Source organism: Arvicanthis niloticus, chromosome 7 (assembly GCF_011762505.2).
Source record: "Arvicanthis niloticus isolate mArvNil1 chromosome 7, mArvNil1.pat.X, whole genome shotgun sequence".
NCBI lineage: Eukaryota > Metazoa > Chordata > Mammalia > Rodentia > Muridae > Arvicanthis > Arvicanthis niloticus.
In genome coordinates, this window is record NC_047664.1 from 89,321,657 (window position 1) to 89,338,852 (window position 17,196).

General features: G+C 44.1%; 1 protein-coding gene across 2 annotated transcripts; it reads right to left on the bottom strand.

Annotated features, from left to right (window-relative positions):
- Positions 1 to 6,388: 6,388 nt before the first annotated feature.
- Cox18 (cytochrome c oxidase assembly factor COX18) lies at positions 6,389 to 16,693 on the bottom strand. Of its 2 annotated transcripts, none has more exons than XM_034509405.2 (6): positions 16,254 to 16,693; positions 14,867 to 14,967; positions 11,732 to 11,895; positions 10,599 to 10,729; positions 9,170 to 9,277; positions 6,389 to 6,845 (listed from the first exon to the last, which is right to left on the bottom strand). In XM_034509405.2, the coding sequence occupies exons 1-6, from the start codon at positions 16,623 to 16,625 to the stop codon at positions 6,669 to 6,671; spliced, it is 1,053 nt and encodes a 350-aa protein (XP_034365296.1). In that variant the 5' UTR covers positions 16,626 to 16,693; the 3' UTR covers positions 6,389 to 6,668. The 2 variants fall into 2 exon arrangements, with proteins under 2 accessions (XP_034365296.1, XP_034365298.1); XM_034509407.2 differs by having other exon boundaries at positions 14,867 to 14,971; positions 16,254 to 16,397.
- Positions 16,694 to 17,196: the final 503 nt, after the last annotated feature.

Genomic DNA, 17,196 nt, shown 5'->3' on the forward strand with positions numbered 1-17,196 from the left:
CACTACTGCCCAGCTGAGAATGTCTTAAAGTTTTTGATTGTACAAAATTCAGAACATGCAGGGATATAGAGTTGACAGAAGAAGTACACACAGGTATACTTCCTGTTACATTTTTAAGATTATATAGTTTGTATAGAAGAGAAAACTAAAGTCAAATTAAAAGCAATATTGCCTTCCCAGTTTCTGTCTGAGGCAAAAACAACTGTAATTGCCTAAGTAGCATGCCTTTGAAATCTCTGAATGGGAAAACACCAAAATTAAACATTTTCCCATAGTAACCTGTTTAAAAGAGTATTTTGGGCCCTTTGAAGTCTAGCAAAGACACAAAACCTCTTTGGGTTTTTCCCCCCTTCAATAAAACAATAGTAGCTCTTGGTCTCTCAGACTCCTCTTCCCTTCCCCTGCCCCTCCCCGTTCCCTTCCCCCTTCTCTCTCTACATGTTCATGGCTGGCCTCTCCTCTCTCTCTCTCTCTCTCTCTCTCTCTCTCTCTCTCTTGCTCGCTCTCTTGCTCTCTCTCGCTCTTGCTCTCTCGCTCTCTCTGCCTTTCTCTGCCTCTATTACCATCTTAACTCCCCCTACCCTGAATGAATGAATGAATGAATGAATGAATAAATAAATAAATAAATAAATAAAACAATAGTGGTTGGTTGATTTCTTGGAACAGTTACCTTCTATTTTATTTTTCCAGCAATGGTTTTGTTGTCAAACACCCAGAAGTCCTGCTTTTCAAAAACAAGACCAATACCGTAGGGATAAGTCATAAGGGCAAGGTGAGCTTGAAGAACTCACCTCAGCTGCACTTGTCAGGAAGGCTCACAGAGAATCTGCTCTACTGCTATTGTTTTAGGACAGTTACATCAACATTGCCTTACGTTCAAGTTGCAGCAAAGCAAAAAAAAATTTTTTTTGCTCTGAGCAGCAGGTGTGCCAGCAGAGGAAATCGCTTCTTTAGTTTAACATGGGTGATTGCTAACACTGGAGGTTGCATGGCATTCTCTATCCTAGGACTATCAATCATCAAGATCAAAGGTCTTTGTGTACAGTCCTTAATGGGGTGATAGAAGCCACCCTTCAACAGATGCAAACAATAGGCTGTCTGAGCCTGGAGTTACAGACCAGTAGGAAGACCCTGGTGGGATTAGTCCCTTTACTCAGGCACCATACCTAGAAAACAGGCATGATAAGAAACTAGACATCTACAACAACAAGACAATTGTGAAACATATATTTTATAACATCTTCAATATGGTCTTCTTGGTGGCTTACATAAAGGAATTTGTGATGGTCACACAAACAACACATAACTATTAACCCCACAACAAAAATGCTCAAAAATAATGCAATAAGAGCAATTTAGTTATGGAAGTTCTAATTTTTCTCTCAATTCCTTTCCTTTTGGAATGAATTCCTGTAGCAACTTTCAGTCAAGGTCACTGTGCCCCAGAACTTCCTGCTGGTACTATGCTGTCCTGTTACAAAGTCCTCTTGTCTTGCTTGAATTCATTATTAGCTGGCTTTCGGCCAACTGATGACTCCAGACTCTTGGGATGCTACACCTTTCAGGTGCTCTTGGAGAGAAGAGAAAGGCTCCACTCTGAAATGACAGGAAATACCATGAGCTCAGTCTTAAAACACTGAACCATGTTACTTTGCAGCCAAGTGATCTACCATCCAACTATAGTGCTGGGATATGTAATGTAACTCTAAATACAAGACATAGATCAAGATATGTCTTTACTCTTTCTCTCTCAGAGAAAGCTGATCTGGGGCTTGGGACGATGGGCCCAGTGGTTAAGAGATGTAGTCCTTGCAGAGGGTCTGAGTTGAACAGCTCCACCATCTTGTCATTGTAACTCCAGGGGATTTGACAGCTTCTGCTGGCCTCTGAGGACACTGGCTATTGTACACAGCCTGCTCTCCATATACACATATACACTTAATTTTAAAAATAAAAGCAATTTTTTGGAAGCTAATTCTCTATTCATCCTTTAACTTGGTAATATTACTGAACTTACTACTTGAGTATAAAACTTGGAATAACACATAATTACAAAGGCAGAAATAACACAATCATAGATTTTTTTTTTCTGTCATCGATTTTTCTATGGATTTTTCTTGGGCTTCTAGATAACACATTTAGAATTATTAAAATGTCTCCTGGGTTTTTAATGATTTTTTTTTTTTAAGACAAGGGATTACTAAATAGCCTAGGCTGGCCTAAAACTTAGTGATTTTACTGCAGGAGCCTCCAGAGATTCCAAATTATAGGCATGCTTCCTCAAGGATAATACCATGATTATCCCTCATTTGTAGATAATAACAACTTCAGTCCTTAATTCTAGGAGAAGTTTTTATTTGTATGCAGTACGGTGTCTGAACCCAGGTCTGTACACGCGGGACAAGCCCTGTGTCATTGAGACACTAATTCAGCTCCAGCCTTTAATCCTAATATGGCTAAACAGACAAGGGCTTCCAAAATCTAAATATTTGTAAACAAAACAAATGTCTGTAGATACTCTTCTAACATCTTCAAAACGATTCTTTCAATCTCTTATTGGCATTTTGCTAGCTTATGTTGACCTGTGAAGTGTTTTACTTTGTTTTGTGTTTGCATCCTTGCTTGTTTGTTGGTTGGTTTGTTTGTTTTGAGACAGGGTTTCACTATGTAGCCCTGGCTGAAAACAATAAAAAGAAATCGCAATTGGCCAGGACTGGAAAAGTAGAGGATCAGAAGTTCAAGGTCATCCTCAGCCACACAGTGACTTCAAGTCCAGCTGAGACTTCATGAGACAGACAGCCTGTCCACACACTTTAAAACTGCTGTCACTTTTATTTGTAGTGAGTATTTTCTTTTTCACTCTTCCTTCCTTCCTTCCTTCCTTCCTTCCTTCCTTCCTTCCTTTCTTTTTTCTTTCTCTTTCTTTCTTTCTTTTCTCTCTCTCTCTCTCTCTCTCTCTCTCTCTCTCTCTCTCTCTCTTTTCTTTTCTTTTTTTTTTTTTTTGACACAGGGCTTCTCTGTGTAGCCTTGCTAACCTGTAACTTACTCTGTAGACCAAGCGGGCCTTGAACACTGGACATGTGCCACTGCCTGGCAGCATTTAATTTTTTAGGTTTATTTTAATTTTTTTAGGGTCAAAAGAGATGGATCAGTGGTTAAAAGCACTTGTTCTTACAGAAGACCTGAATTCAGTTCTCAGCACACACATGGTGGTTCACAACTCATAACTCCAGTACCAGTTGATCCAATGCCTCTGGCCTCCGCAGGCACACCTACACGCATGTATAAAGCTTTTAAAGACAATTTTATTGCCAAGACCCTATGGATTTCAAAGGCTTACTAGTTCTGTATTGGGAAGAAAAAGGCCAAGTTCACTTCTGGCAGTTCAGTACTCCTCCGGTTTTACACTTTTGAGTTATAAGCGGTAGAGAAAGGGGAGATCTCCCTTGTCCTGATGATAAGGTCAGAACCAGTGCCCATGACGTCATAGCAAGGGCCAGTGTGTTGCTGAGACTCTTGCACCAGCCGTGAGCAGTTTGAATCCCTCTGTCTCTTTATTACATATTGATTGAACATATTTCTGTTTCCTTGATTGCATGAACACAGACAGATGCTGATTTACAATGACCCAGCATCTGACTTTTCAATTTTATTAACAAAATGGAATGACCGAGGTAAAGCGTTAAGGCCTGGGTAACGGTTACCTGGCTCGCCTGCATAATAAGGAAACTTCCTCATCTGTTCCTGCTGTTACTAGGAAACTTTCTAATGCCAAGATTGATTACATATTCTGTTATGTTCTGTGCCCTTGGAAACCAATTGTGATAGAAGTCAATAGAACTGTTTTGTATAGTTTCCCACAATAAGGTAGGAACTGAGCCAACCACCCAACAGCATTTCCTGCACCTGTGTATAAGCTTTTGTGGTATTTTTCTTTATAAGCTAACCCTAGGATGAACCCCAACATGAGAGACACCTGCACCTATATAAAAATCTACTTGAAATAAGATGTTTATTTTGAGGCTGGAAAGATGGCTCAGTGGTTAAAAGCATTGACTGCTCTGCCAGAGGTCCTGAGTTCAATTCCCAGCAACCACATGGTGGCACAGAACTATCTGTAATGAGATCTGATGCACTCTTCTAGTGCGTGTCTGAAGACAGCTGCAGTGTACTCATATAAATAAAAACTAAATAAATCTTAAAAAGAAAAAAAAAAAAAGACTTCTATTTTGAGTAGTGCTCTAGTAAAGTTTAAGTTTCCAAGACCTCCCTGGGAGCTGACATCCTACTTAGCAGGAAGAAAGATTTACATGGATAACTCATATTGTGGTTGGCAAGTTAAGACATGAATGTTAGACAAGTCCCATCTTTGAAGACAAGGTAGAACATGATTAGACAAGGCAAGTCCCTGTCAAGTTACCCCAACCAATGTGAGCAGGAGATTATAATTATGCAACAAAGACAAAGACATGTTCCTAAGGAAATTCCCCATCCCTAAATCCTGATGGTGAGATAACTTTGCACAGACACTTGTAGATTTGGGGCTTCAAAACTCTGTAAAATCTTAATTCATTATCATGGTTCAGCTCCTGAATCTGGACCATGGCCCTCGTTGACTGGTCCTGTGTCGTATGCTCAATAAACTACCTGACTGAATTAGATTGGTGTTTATGTGGTTTGTGAGGTGATTCCTGGACCCCAAGAAAAATTGTATTTGGGATTTTTAATTTAAACGTTTTCCTAGGACTGGAAGCCATAGTACCATGGATTTTGATTGTTTGTTTTGTTTAACAGTTCTTCTATATAGTATCTAGGCTAGGTTGGCCTTGGATTTGTGGCAGTCCTTCTAGGTGCTAGGGTTACTGGTATGTATTTCTTTGACTTGTGTAGTGGTTTAAATATGCTTGGCCCCAGGGAGTGGCACTATTAGGAGGTATGGCCTTATTGGAGGAAGTGTGTCACTGTGGGGGTGGGCAATGAGAGCCTCCTCCTAACCACGTGGGAGCCAGTCTTCTAGCAGCCTTTAGATGAAGATGTTGAACTCCCAGCTCTTCCTGCACATCCCTGCCTTGAAGCTGCCATGCTCCCACCTTTTTTTTTGTTGTTGTTGTTTTGTTTTTTTGAGGTTTCTCTGTGCAGCCTGGAACAGAATCAGCCTGCCTCAAGCCTCCCAAGTGCTGGGATTAAAGGCGTGAGCCACTACTGCCCACTGAGTTAGTGAATGTTCTTAGGGAACATAGAGGTTTAGATTTCTGCAAGTTGCTGGCATCTCTGATCTCTGTCCACGGATAAACATACTACTGGCTCGGTAACGAGGAGCCTTATGCTAATACCACTGTAATCTACGGACATACTACCCCTCCCCCAACCCGAGGCACATCACATGTTCCTTATACCTCGAAGCACTGGATGGCCACTTCCACAGGACACTTAGTGGCCTTTTAGATAGAAAAGCCAGTGAAATGGCTCAGTGGGTGGACACTGGCTGCCGGGCCTTACAACCTGAGTTTGATTCCAGGGAACCCACAGGAGGGAAGAAGAGAAACCACTACAAACCTCTGACTACCACATGATTATGGCACGTGTCATATGCGCGCACGCAGGCAGGCAGGCAGGCAGGCAGGCAGGCAGGCAGGCAGGCAGACAAAAATTTAAAGAAAAAGTTAATTGAAGAAAAAGGAAGGGGAGGCAAAGAACTGAGAAAGCATGACATCGGAACCGTGTAGAACCGTGCCAAGCTAACTCATCAAGTGACTCGATTTCTTCACCAATGACCTTAAAAGTACTAGGAATGTTAATCTGGGGATGTGAATATATTTTATCATGAAGACAGAATTATAAATACAAAAATCTACAAAAAGTCAGGGTCAATTTACCCAGCAATCAATGTCCTCCCTGTGACCAGGCAGCTGCAGAACAGCAGTAAGAACACCAGGGAAAGCACCCAGCTGCAACTGCCTGGCGGCCTCTGAGCCCCAGGGATTTCAGAATCAGCCCCTATGCTAACATGAGAAAAATTCCCATGAAACTTATTCCTGAACACATCACCCACAACTGTCACCTTTCTGAATGCCACAAAGAGCTGAAGCTACAATTTCTTTCTCTTTGTCTTTTCGAGACAGGGTTTTTCTGTGTAGCCCTGGCTGTCCTGGAACTCACTCTGTAGACCAGGCTGGCCTCGAACTCAGAAATCCACCTGCCTCTGCCTCCCAAGTGCTGGGATTAAAGGCGTGTGCCATCACTGCCCGGCAACAAAGTCGAAAGAAAAGAAAAGAAAAGAAGAGGGGAGGGGAGGGGAGGGGAGGGGAGGGGAGGGAGGGAGGGAGGGAGGAAAGAAAGAAAGAAAAGGAAATAAATAAATAAATAAATAAATAATCTCACCAGAGCCTTTAATTTACAAAACTTTACTTGTGGACAGTTGGGCAAAGATCACACAGGATCTAATCCTGCTCTTAGCGAAACTATGATTTTTTATTAACAAGGCCAGGCATCCTGTTATTTTTACACTTTTACAACTGAACATTTAGTTTTAAATATTAAACGTCAAATACATCTGAATTACATCTTTCCCACAGTGCTTCATGATATTTAAATAAAGACTTCTAAATTCAATGCATGAAACTGACAGTGACATTTGTAATTATTTCAAGGGTATTGGGAGTGGGCTCTCATCCTTTTCTTGAAAGGAACTTGGCGCAAAAGGCAGCAGAGAGGTCTCTGTACGGGGTGTTTGAGTCCGACTTGCTGGGTGGTATCCGGCACAGTTGTCGGAATGCAGGAGAGCGCAGCAGCAGGTTCTGGGAGAGGCCCATGAGGCTGGAGCACAGCCAGTAGAGAACCAGCGCCTAGAGAGAGCACACAACGGTCAGTACCTGTTCCTGGATGGCCAAGGTTTGCAGAGTCAGTAAAAAACGCCGGCATTCTGACCAAGCTACCAGACAGCATGAGGACTCCACCAAGCAAGGAGGGTTGAGCACACCGAGCAGACTGGTGACAGAGAGCAGCAAAGCTCCCCTTCCTTGACTACTAGGAGTTTTTCCCAGCACAGGTGCTGACAAGCTGATTCTGCAGGTGGATGGTGGGAGCCTGGGGGCGTGGCCACTTCCCTTGTCTATCTTACTGGACCTTACTTTCCCCATTACTCAATGGTCTCCCATGATTCCCTAGCTACTCTCTCTGTCATCAGGATGCGTTTCTTTAGCTTGAGCATCAGAAGGCAGTCATGTCTCGGAAGTAAAATTGTGTGGCTTCTGAGCCCTGTCTGGATGAAGCTCTCCAAGTCTGAGAGTCCTGTTCTCTAACCTTTGGTTTTGTATTGGCCATTCTTCTTGCTTCAGTTTCCTACCTATAAAATGGGACAGCAACTGTTCCCACCTTGGAGCATTAGTACAGAATGGCGAGCACAATACACCACTCACAGTGAGACCTCAAGGGCAGAACAACACATCAAAGGCAGATTAGCACAGCAGTTACAATCAGTACCTGAGCTTCCTGGAAAAGGGAAAGCCTGAGTAGCTGAGTCAGCTGTGTAACTTCCCTCCCAGGCTCAGGCTCCTCATTACTCAAGCCTCAGGGGCTTGAGCTCACTGAGCTCACACAGCTCGGCGGACCTGCCTCACGTACCACTGGGAGAATACGAGGTAATTTGTAAGATACATTACTAAGCATGCCTACAAATGGCAAGGTGGACCAGTTGGTAAAGGTGCTTGCACCAACCCAGATGGTATGAGTGTAACTCCTGGAACTCACACAGGGAAGGAGAGGACTGGAGGAGACTGTCCTGTGACATCCACACATGTACCCTGTCACATTCTGAGTAGCTGGGACAGTGGCTGGGCACCACCTTCAGCTCACCCAGGGATTGCCAAGCCTTTTGCTCACATTATTCAATGCTTCCAGATGGAACCATAGCTGCTATCTACATAATTCCTTTTGTTGCTAAGAAACAAAACCCTAATTCTGCTAGGTATAGGGCATCTAAAAAAACTACTATACATACTTTCTAGGCTCTTAAATTTGATGTGACCAAGAAAGACATAAGGACATTTCTGTGGTGGGACAACTAGCAACGCTCCTCAGAATGACTACATGTACCTGAAGCACCCTTTACCATCTGCAACCTAACCAGTTCCGGCAGACACCATGACCACTGTGGTCACGAGGGCAAGTGTCAGAGGTGGTGTGTGATGGAGCAGGAAGCAGAGGCAGGCCTCTTGCTGTCTTGTGGAGCTGCCACATCATCTCTGAACTGGACCACTCTAGACCCCGGGGTCAGAGTTAAGCATGGGTTTCTAAGACACAGTATCACATCTGTTATAAACTCTGAGCGCCATCCTTGACACACCCTGCTCTTGCTTCATCGGGGGTTTCTCCTGCTCTGGGGTTACACAGAATCTTCCAGCAACACTCCCATATGGGAAAGTACTGTGATCCCACCATTTCAGGTCTGCTTCGGATATGTGGAAGCTTATTTTGCACAGGTAACAGATATTCACCCAAGTACCAACTTAATACACACTTTCACAGCAACGCACATTGTTGTGGGGTCCTCAGATCGGTGAGAAGTTCTTACCTGCTCATCTAACCTTAACCACCAGCAACTGAATCCCAATTACTGGCTTCATGTTGGCTCTGAGTAAAGATGAAAACGAAACCTGACACAGCTTTTAACAACTTCTAAAGTATCTGTGGAAACTATGTAAAAGACCGAAGAAATGTAACAATAATTATTCTTCTATTTCTTTCAAAACCTTGCTCAGGTCTCAACAGAGACAAGTGAACAAAGCCAATGCACAAGGTCAAGTATCATGAATCCATACTGACTTCGAAGTTTTTCCAAGTGCTACAGTCCGTGGTGCAGTCTATATGGAAGCTGTTCAATGTATTAGCTAGTTGAGTAGGTAACTACCTGACTATGGAGGTGTTCTGTCGGATTAAAATAGAGGGAGGGAAGGAGGGAGTGACAGGAGAGCTGGACACATCCACAAAAGCTGAGTCAGTTCAGTCAGTGTCAGCCGGTGATACAGACGACAGTTCTTCCATCCTTTGCAACAACAAGAGTCCCGTGGGTAAAAGGAAGAGCCAAAGCAGCAGGCCAGCAGCAGGCCAGCAGCAGGCCAGCACGGGCTGTGGAAGGTCCTCATGGCCCATGCAATGCTATGCTACTCACCGAGGGTACTGTTGCAGCAACTGGGATCATCAACACGGAGACAGCACGGACAAAATTTGTAACATACACTTGAAAGCGAGATGTTCCAATTTTTTGTAGAGCGAAAATCTGAAGCAGAACACCCACCATGATTACACAAGTACACATCAAATCACATAAAAGTTTAAACACATGCTGAAGCCTAGGCTTTAAGGTGCTCCTACAATCCTAGCTTTGGTAAATTGCATCAGCAACTCAAGGTCATCTCTATCTTATGGATTTGTGAGACCTGAGACATGCTAGTGTCCTCTGATAGGGTTCCACTATACAGCTCTGACTGGCCTGGAACTCTCTCAGTAGACAAGGGCAGCCTCAAACACTGCCTCAGCTGGGATCACAGGTGTGTACCGCCACACTTTGTTAAAAGCTGATTTGAGACCAGCCTCTACGAGTGCCTTTAAGGGCTGGCACAGCACTTGGCCTAGTGTGTACGTCACGACCTCCATAGCTAGCACATGAACACAACAATTTCAACACCAATGAACTTACGTAAGTAATTGTCTATCTCCAAGGTTGGGAGCAATAGTTACGCTTCTGTGCCTGTGAAGCAGGGGCCCGTGACTGCAGAGGCAGTCCTGACACTGCTGCTGATTTCGGGAGACAGTCTCTCACTATGTAGGAATTCTCTTGGCTCAGTTTCCAAGTGATGACATTACAGATAGGTGTCCCCACATCTGGCAGTCCTGTATTCCCAGAGATTCATAATCTTACACAAGTTTTAAGTCTTGTGCACTACTTTCTCTCCCTTAAAGTGAAATAATGACAGTGTCATTCTCACAGGGTTGGTCTGAATTAGGTAATTCCTGTCAACTGTTCAGACGCTGGCACACAGCGCTGCTGAGCTAGAGCTCTTCATCAGCACCGACAGGAATCCATTTCTGCCTCCGCTCACCACTGCCTTCTTCCTACCAAACATTTCACTGCACACAAACCAGAGCCACACTAAGGAAGAGCATTTATATTGCACACAACATCTTTCCCCAACAAAAATTCACTGATGACTTCGGATTTTTTTCCCTTAAAAACAAACAACAAAAACGTGTTTGTGTGGTTTCCCTATAAGTGTGTGTACCACATGTGCCTGGTGCCATGGAGTTCAGAAGCATTATGGGTAATGGAAGAGGTGACTGACAAATCCTGTGGTTTTCATGTATGCGTTCCTCTACTTTATCCCAGCAAGGTGTTACGCACGGAGCTGGACAGAAGGTAAGTTCTGTTGTGAGCAGCCATGTGGCTGCAGGGAACTGAGCCCAGGACTTGTGCAAGAGCAGGCAGTGTTCACTACCAAGCTATTTCACTAGCTTTCAACAGGGACACACACATCCTTGGGGGCCGCATCCTGCATGGTCATTTGAAAGGGACAGAGCAGCCCCCGATGTGAGCCACTGACCTCCACGATCAGTAAGTTGACAACACCAACAGAGATGGGCAGAATCCAGGTGGAGTCCAATGCAGTGAGGTCAGGAAACCACAGTGTCCCGCCAGCAGCTAACTGCTCCTGAACAGAAATGCCTGCCGGAACTGTCGATACACAGAACAGGAACTCTCAGAACAGCTGAGAGGTGTCTGGAACATGCAAAGAGGAGCAGCCCAACGATCCCAGAGTGCCTCACTCAAACATCTGCATTCTTCTTACTTAAGCTATTTATAGTCAATATTTTTGTTTTGTTTCATTTTCTCAAGTTTTTGTTCTCAACACAGACTGTGGGTTTAGAATTAACATTCTGAATTCTGTATGTAAGGAAGACAGTAAATGGTAGTTATAAAAACTAGGATTGTTTTTCTACAGGGATGCAACATTCAAGAATTTGAGAGGATGTAGAGTGAAAAATTATAAAGATCATTTTATAAAATATATACAGGTTTTTCTTTAGGCTTTTCTTTAAAAGACATGAAAAATATAAAGTTTTTATGACCCCCAGACCTGAGCAAAAGAATGCAGGTTCACTAGTCCCAAGAAAGCAGAACTGAATGTAAGATTTCAGGCCTTCACTGCCCCAGGATATATTCTGAGAGGAGTACATTATCCCTGAGTCAGAGGACACCTGCTGGATTAACATTTCTCAAGCCTCAGGGAAGAGAACCCACCTGCTGGGGTGGGGAAGGCCCACAGCAGGAAGACACATTCCTGACTACAAAGAAAGATGTGAGTCATCTTTCTGGTGGTCCCAGAAACTGGCTGACGGCAAGATGAATGGTTGGGCAAGGTTACATCCGTACAAAAGATAAGTGTACTTTCTACTGTTTTTATGTTATGTTTCCTTGGTAACCTCCTCACCCCCCTTGGTTTGTGGTTCCGCCCTTTATAAGCCCTCCACTCCCAGCCAACGGGGTCGACACTCCTCTACCCCTACGTGGGTCACGAGTCTCGGCCTCAATCGACTGACCCTGAAATACACCTCTTGCTGTTGCATCAAGAATGGTGTCTTGTGAGTTACTGGGGTAGCCTTGAATTTCTGAGGCTTGAGGGAGGTCCTCCCTTGGGGGGGGGTCTTACAAGATGATAATTTCTGTAATAGTTACCATCTGAACGTGTGGCCCCCGTGCTAAGGTTCCGGAGGGCAACAGATATGAAGATCCACATTGGAAGCTGGACCCAGACCAGCACCGTGGCTTTGAAAGGATGGCAGTTGTCACGAACATACAGCTCTGAAACAAGTCTCCGCATGTTCTTCAGATAAGTGAGTCTATGATGAGGGTAGAAAGAGAGAATGACACCTGACCACCAGCAGAAGCTTCACTCTACAGTAGTCTGTGGTGATGGCTGAAGGGTTGAACGGGGGTTTAAACTGTGGTAACCAGTAGGGGACAGCTACTAAGCAGAAGGCACACAGCCTTTTACTGACATTGTCAGACTACAGCTTTAGTCTCTAATGATCTCTAGCCAATAAGGTTTTCAAAAATAATTTTATTTATCACAGTCTCTAACTGCTTGAGGCAGGTTCCAGCTACAAAGCCAGTTTAGTAAGGCAAACCTGGGCTAACTCATGAACTGTCTCAAAATCAAGCAAAAAAAATGTATTGGTTTCAAGACCAACAAAGTTTAACACAATTTAAACTACAGATACTACAGCTAAAAGCATATTTTACTTAATCTGTAGTCCAAGTAAACACCATCACTTGACCTCCCAAAGTACCCTTTCTGTTCTGTGGGTTCCTGCGGGTGTACACTCTGTCAAAATGACCTCCAGTTTTTTCAATCAACTTCCCAACGAAGGTTATGTTAATCTGTTCACCAAATCAGATTCTTTTGCTTTTGAAAGACAGAGTCTGTGTAGCCCAGAACGGCCCTGAATTCAGAGATCCTACCTCTACTGCCTAAACTCAGCAGCTCACCCAGCTCAATTACATTACTTGTTTTCTGAGACCTGGCCTAAGATAAGACAGTCCAGAATGACCTTGAATTCGATATGTAGCCAAGGATACCTTGGCCTTCCTACCACCACCTCCAAAGTGCCAGTATTACAGGATTATGTGCCACCACACCTAACTACTGCTTTTGACTGCTAAATTTTACTTTCTAGGCCAAGGTCTTAAGGGATGATTATTGGTTTGCTGGTTTTGTTTTTGAGGCAGGGAGGGTAGTACTAGCTCAAGGTAGCCTCCAAGTCACAAGCTTCCTGGGGGTGCACCACTGACCTTCAATCTCATACACATTTAGTACAAGGTAGGCCTTTAATTGGTGTATTGCGTTTAGTCAAATTTGTAATATGCTGAACTAAAACAGTACACACGTATGTTCTAGGCCCTTCCATTCTAATTTTATCTGTACTTTCTTTCTCTACATACACCTATACATCCTGGTCCTTGAAACTTTTAGGTCATCCAACAAAATGGACCAGTGTAGCACAGGCAAGGCACCATAAACATCACCTGATCAAGCTGTCTATAACCCAAATGGACAACTAACTATTCCCCTGTTCCTGGCCCACTGCTGTAGCTCTGATTTCTCATATTAAAAAAAAAAAAATCAAAACTCCAGGTTTATGCTTATATTAACAAATAAGGCTTTATGTTTCATGCATTAATACATATACTTTCTACTTTCTTCTTTCTGAGACAAGGTCTCAGTCTGTAGCCTGAATGGCCTGGAACTCATTATGTAAAACAGGCTGGGGAAACTCAAGAGCTAAACCTGCTGCTTCTTGCACAGTACTGAGATGAATGTCTCTCCTCAACTGTTTAGCTACAATGTTTCCCTACATGTCAAGTTTTCTTTGATGCTCTTGTTTTAAGGTTTATTTTATTATCTAATGTGTCTAAGTGGTTTGCATATATGTATTTAATTGCATCACATGAATGCCTGGTGCCCTCAGAGGTCAGAAGTGGATACTGGGTACTTATAGGACTAAAGCTACAGACAGTCATGAGCCGCCATGTGAGTGTTGAGAATCCAACCTGAGTCCTCTGAAAGAGCAGTAAGTGTTTTTTTAGGCAAGATACAGAGACCAATGCTTTTAATACCAGCACTCAGAAGGCAAAAGCAGGTGAATCTCTCAGTTTAAGGCCAGCCAGATCTACAAAGTGAGTTCTAGGATAGCCAGGGCTATACAGAGAAACCCTGACTCAGATTAAAACAACAACAAATAAATAAACAAACGAAAGCGAAAGCAAGTGCTCTTAGCTGCTGACCCAGCTCTTCAGTGCAATGTCAAGTTTTTATTGGCACCAAATAAAGATGACAAAGCTCACGTTAAATAGAATTTGCCAAGCATGGTGGCACATTACTGTAGCAATACCATCAGGAAGGGAGGAAGTGCAAGACCAGCCTGAACTACACAGTCAAACCATCTCACACCAAATACAATTGAAAAAAAAGGGGGGAGGGAGAGGGCTGACCCATGAACATGAGATGGTACAGGACGGGACCACATGGCAATTGACAACTACTTACTTGTCCCTTGACTTATGTCAAATCTTAATACGGTATTTAATTCACTGACTTTATATTTTCAGTGGCTCCCCAGAACAGAGGCCAGGTGTGGTATCACATATGTGTAATCTAAGCACTTGGGAGGTGGGGGTAGGAGGATTAGGAGTTCAAGGTCATTCCTGGGTATAGTTACCTAAATGGCATCCTGGTACACATGAAACCCTGTCATATTAGACATACAGAGCCAGGTACAATGGTTTGCACCTGTAATCTCAGAGCTGAGAGGCTGGGGTGGGAGGACCATTCAGCTTCACAGGAGTTGGGATAACCTGTTACTTCCTTTCTTTGATTCCATTCCAATACATAAAAAAACCAAGCTGCATAGTGATTAATGTGAATAAGCCAATCAAAATAATACCTAACCCTGCGGGCAGTGGTGGCACACGCCTTTAATCCCAGCACTTGGGAGGCAGAGGCAGGTGGATTTCTGAGTTCGAGGCCACCCTGGTCTACTGAGTGAGTTCCAGGACAGCCAGGGCTACACAGAGAAACCCTGTCTCGAAAAAACAAAAAACAAAAAACAAAAAAACAAAAAACAAAACAACAACAACAAAAAAACCCCAAAAAACAAAAACAAACAAACAAAAAACCAAAAAAGAATACCTAACACTATATATACATATAAGTATGTATTTGTGTGTGTGTGTATACATATTCACACACATATATACATATGCATATGTCTATATGAACTTTTTCGTGAGTACAGATACAAAGCTGCATACCTGGCCACTCTCTTGGACCAACCAAACTGACGTGCACAGACTGCAACTTCTTGGTTAAGGCGCTTGGCGATGTCTTTTATTTCTGGTTGCAAGTTTTCCACCTAACTAAAGAAAAAAGCTGTTTGATGAGCATGTAAAGGATCTTTATTGATAACCACTACTATAGTTAGCTTCAGTGGCTAACTTGGCACATCTAGGGGAAAGGACCTCCAACTAAGAAATTTCACCTATCAGATTATAGCCCACTGGGCATTTTTTGATTGCTAATTGACATGGAAGAACCTAGGACACTGTGCCCCACCACCCCAGGCACAGGAGCCTGGGCTGTTTAAGAAGCCAGTAAGCAGTGTTCCTCCAATGTTTCTGCTTCTTTTCCTGCTCTGATGGACTATATAACCTACAAACCACATAATCCTTTTCTTCCCCCACTCAGTATTTTGGTCAGGACAATCCAAATCACAGTTCTATTCTGTTTTCTAGACTATATACATATGCTGTTTACTGATCACATTTGTAATCTGAAACATTTAAAGAAAACTCTATTTGATATTAGCTTAATATACCTTTAGCCCCAATTTTAAATTCCTGCTTGTACACCTATCTGTGTGGTCTCGGCAACCACACTGAGTTAAACCAACTGCAACTTCTTGGTTATGGGTGCCTGATGGTTTTCTATTTCTGGCTGTGCATAACCTCTGAAATCCTGACTCTCAGTATATAGCAAATCTAATAGCACCTCCTCCTAGGGTTTTGGGTAAATGAAATCTGCATCCCAGATTTTACTGTTCCATCCTTAGATTTCCCAATATAGAGAAAACAGCATTCCAGAGTGTTAACACCTCAGCATGACTGCATCCTGGCTCAATGCTGCTGTTGCTCCCCTTCCTGGCAATCCTCTGTGACTCAAAGTACTTAAACTAGTGATCTACCCCCTCCCCCCCAGGCAGCCATGGAAAAGGTAACGGAATGCCAATTCCGCTGTAAAGAGAGTTCCTAAAAGGCCAACTCATAGTTTCAATTCATCAGATACAGTGTCGTAGGCCCACAGTAAGAATATAGATTTGGAAACTGCTTCCTTAGCTGATACCTTTCTACTAAAAAAGAGCAGTAAAAATATTGACAAATAATGCTGCAGACGCACTGTTAAAACGTTTATGCCCCTAATGTTACAGGTTCCTCCGTGCCATTTCTTCTGTATATTGGTCTCAACTAAAGTTTGGGAAGCACTTGTATTTCGAATAAAGCCTTGGTAGGTCGGATGAACTGGAAAGTACTCGAGTCACCAACCATTATTTAACATGCAATGCTAACTAAATTATTTAAGCAAAGACGCAGCCTCGATGATTAACACTAGCAGGTAGTCAGCACGGGGACCGACGCCCCTCACCTTAGCCAGGATGTAGTGCTGATAGGCGGCCAGGGGCAGAGTGACAGCACCTCGCAGGGCAACGGTGCTCAGTATGATGCTGCCCCACCAGGGGAGGCCGGTGGCCTCGTGCGCGCCCAGCAGCACTTCTTCCGCCGTGCGCACGGGCGCCGACGCTGCCAGGGCCTCATACCAGCTGCTCGGAGAGGCCGCGGACACCGACGCAGCCGCCCATACCGGAAGAGCTGGGAGCCGCGCGCTGCTCCAGGCAAGCGGTGATCCCGGTGCCCGAAGCCGCAGGGTGGGCAGCGACCGGAGCCACCCGGCACACGAGCGGCATAGCATGGCTACGCAGAGCGGCCGGCAGGTTAGCCGAGCGGCCAAAGAGACCATGCGAATCAGGAGGCTGCGCGCATGCGCTAGCCCGAGGCCACGCGGGACCTTCCCAGCCAGATACGTCCAGCGTCGCTCTAGAGATGACGTAAGCCCCGCCTTTCCTACGCGGCACCGGGCAGCTTGCTGCTCTCAAAACTCCTTTCCTTGCTGGGGTGGAGCTCGGAGCAGGAACCGGAACTGCAGGGATAGGCGGGGCGAGCAATCCTCCTTGCTGTTGAGTTTCAGTTTCCACCCAAGGAAATTTTGGCTTGAGTACTTTTCATGACCCGCCTGCTTCCGCCCAGGGCGCATAGCGTCTAGCTCCGTTTCTTCCACGCACTGCTGAAACACCTACTTTGAGAGTAAGGAGTGTTTCTGGCTCGCTCAGTGTTAGTCTGCGTCCTTTATCCCCTAGGCACAATTCTACCTTATAATAAGACTTAATTGTCTTTATCTGTTCCGGTTAGCATTGTGTATTCCTTTATAAACAGGAAAATGTAGAATGCCTCGTGATGGTGCATGCCTTTAATCCCAGCACTCGAGGCAGAAGGATCTATTGTGTATCTAGTGTGACTCTAAAAAGAAGAAT

Bases quoted from the DNA above. Each gene is read 5' to 3' on its own strand.
- Cox18 (XM_034509405.2), bottom strand. From the start codon at position 16,625: ATGGTCTCTTTGGCCGCTCGGCTAACCTGCCGGCCGCTCTGCGTAGCC. The intron at 11,896-14,866 runs GTATGCAGCTTT...CCCTCATCATAG, and splicing joins TGGTCCAAGAGAGTGGCCAG to ACTCACTTATCTGAAGAACA. The intron at 10,730-11,731 runs GTAACTATTACA...GTGTATCGACAG, and splicing joins GGGGGCCACACGTTCAGATG to TTCCGGCAGGCATTTCTGTT.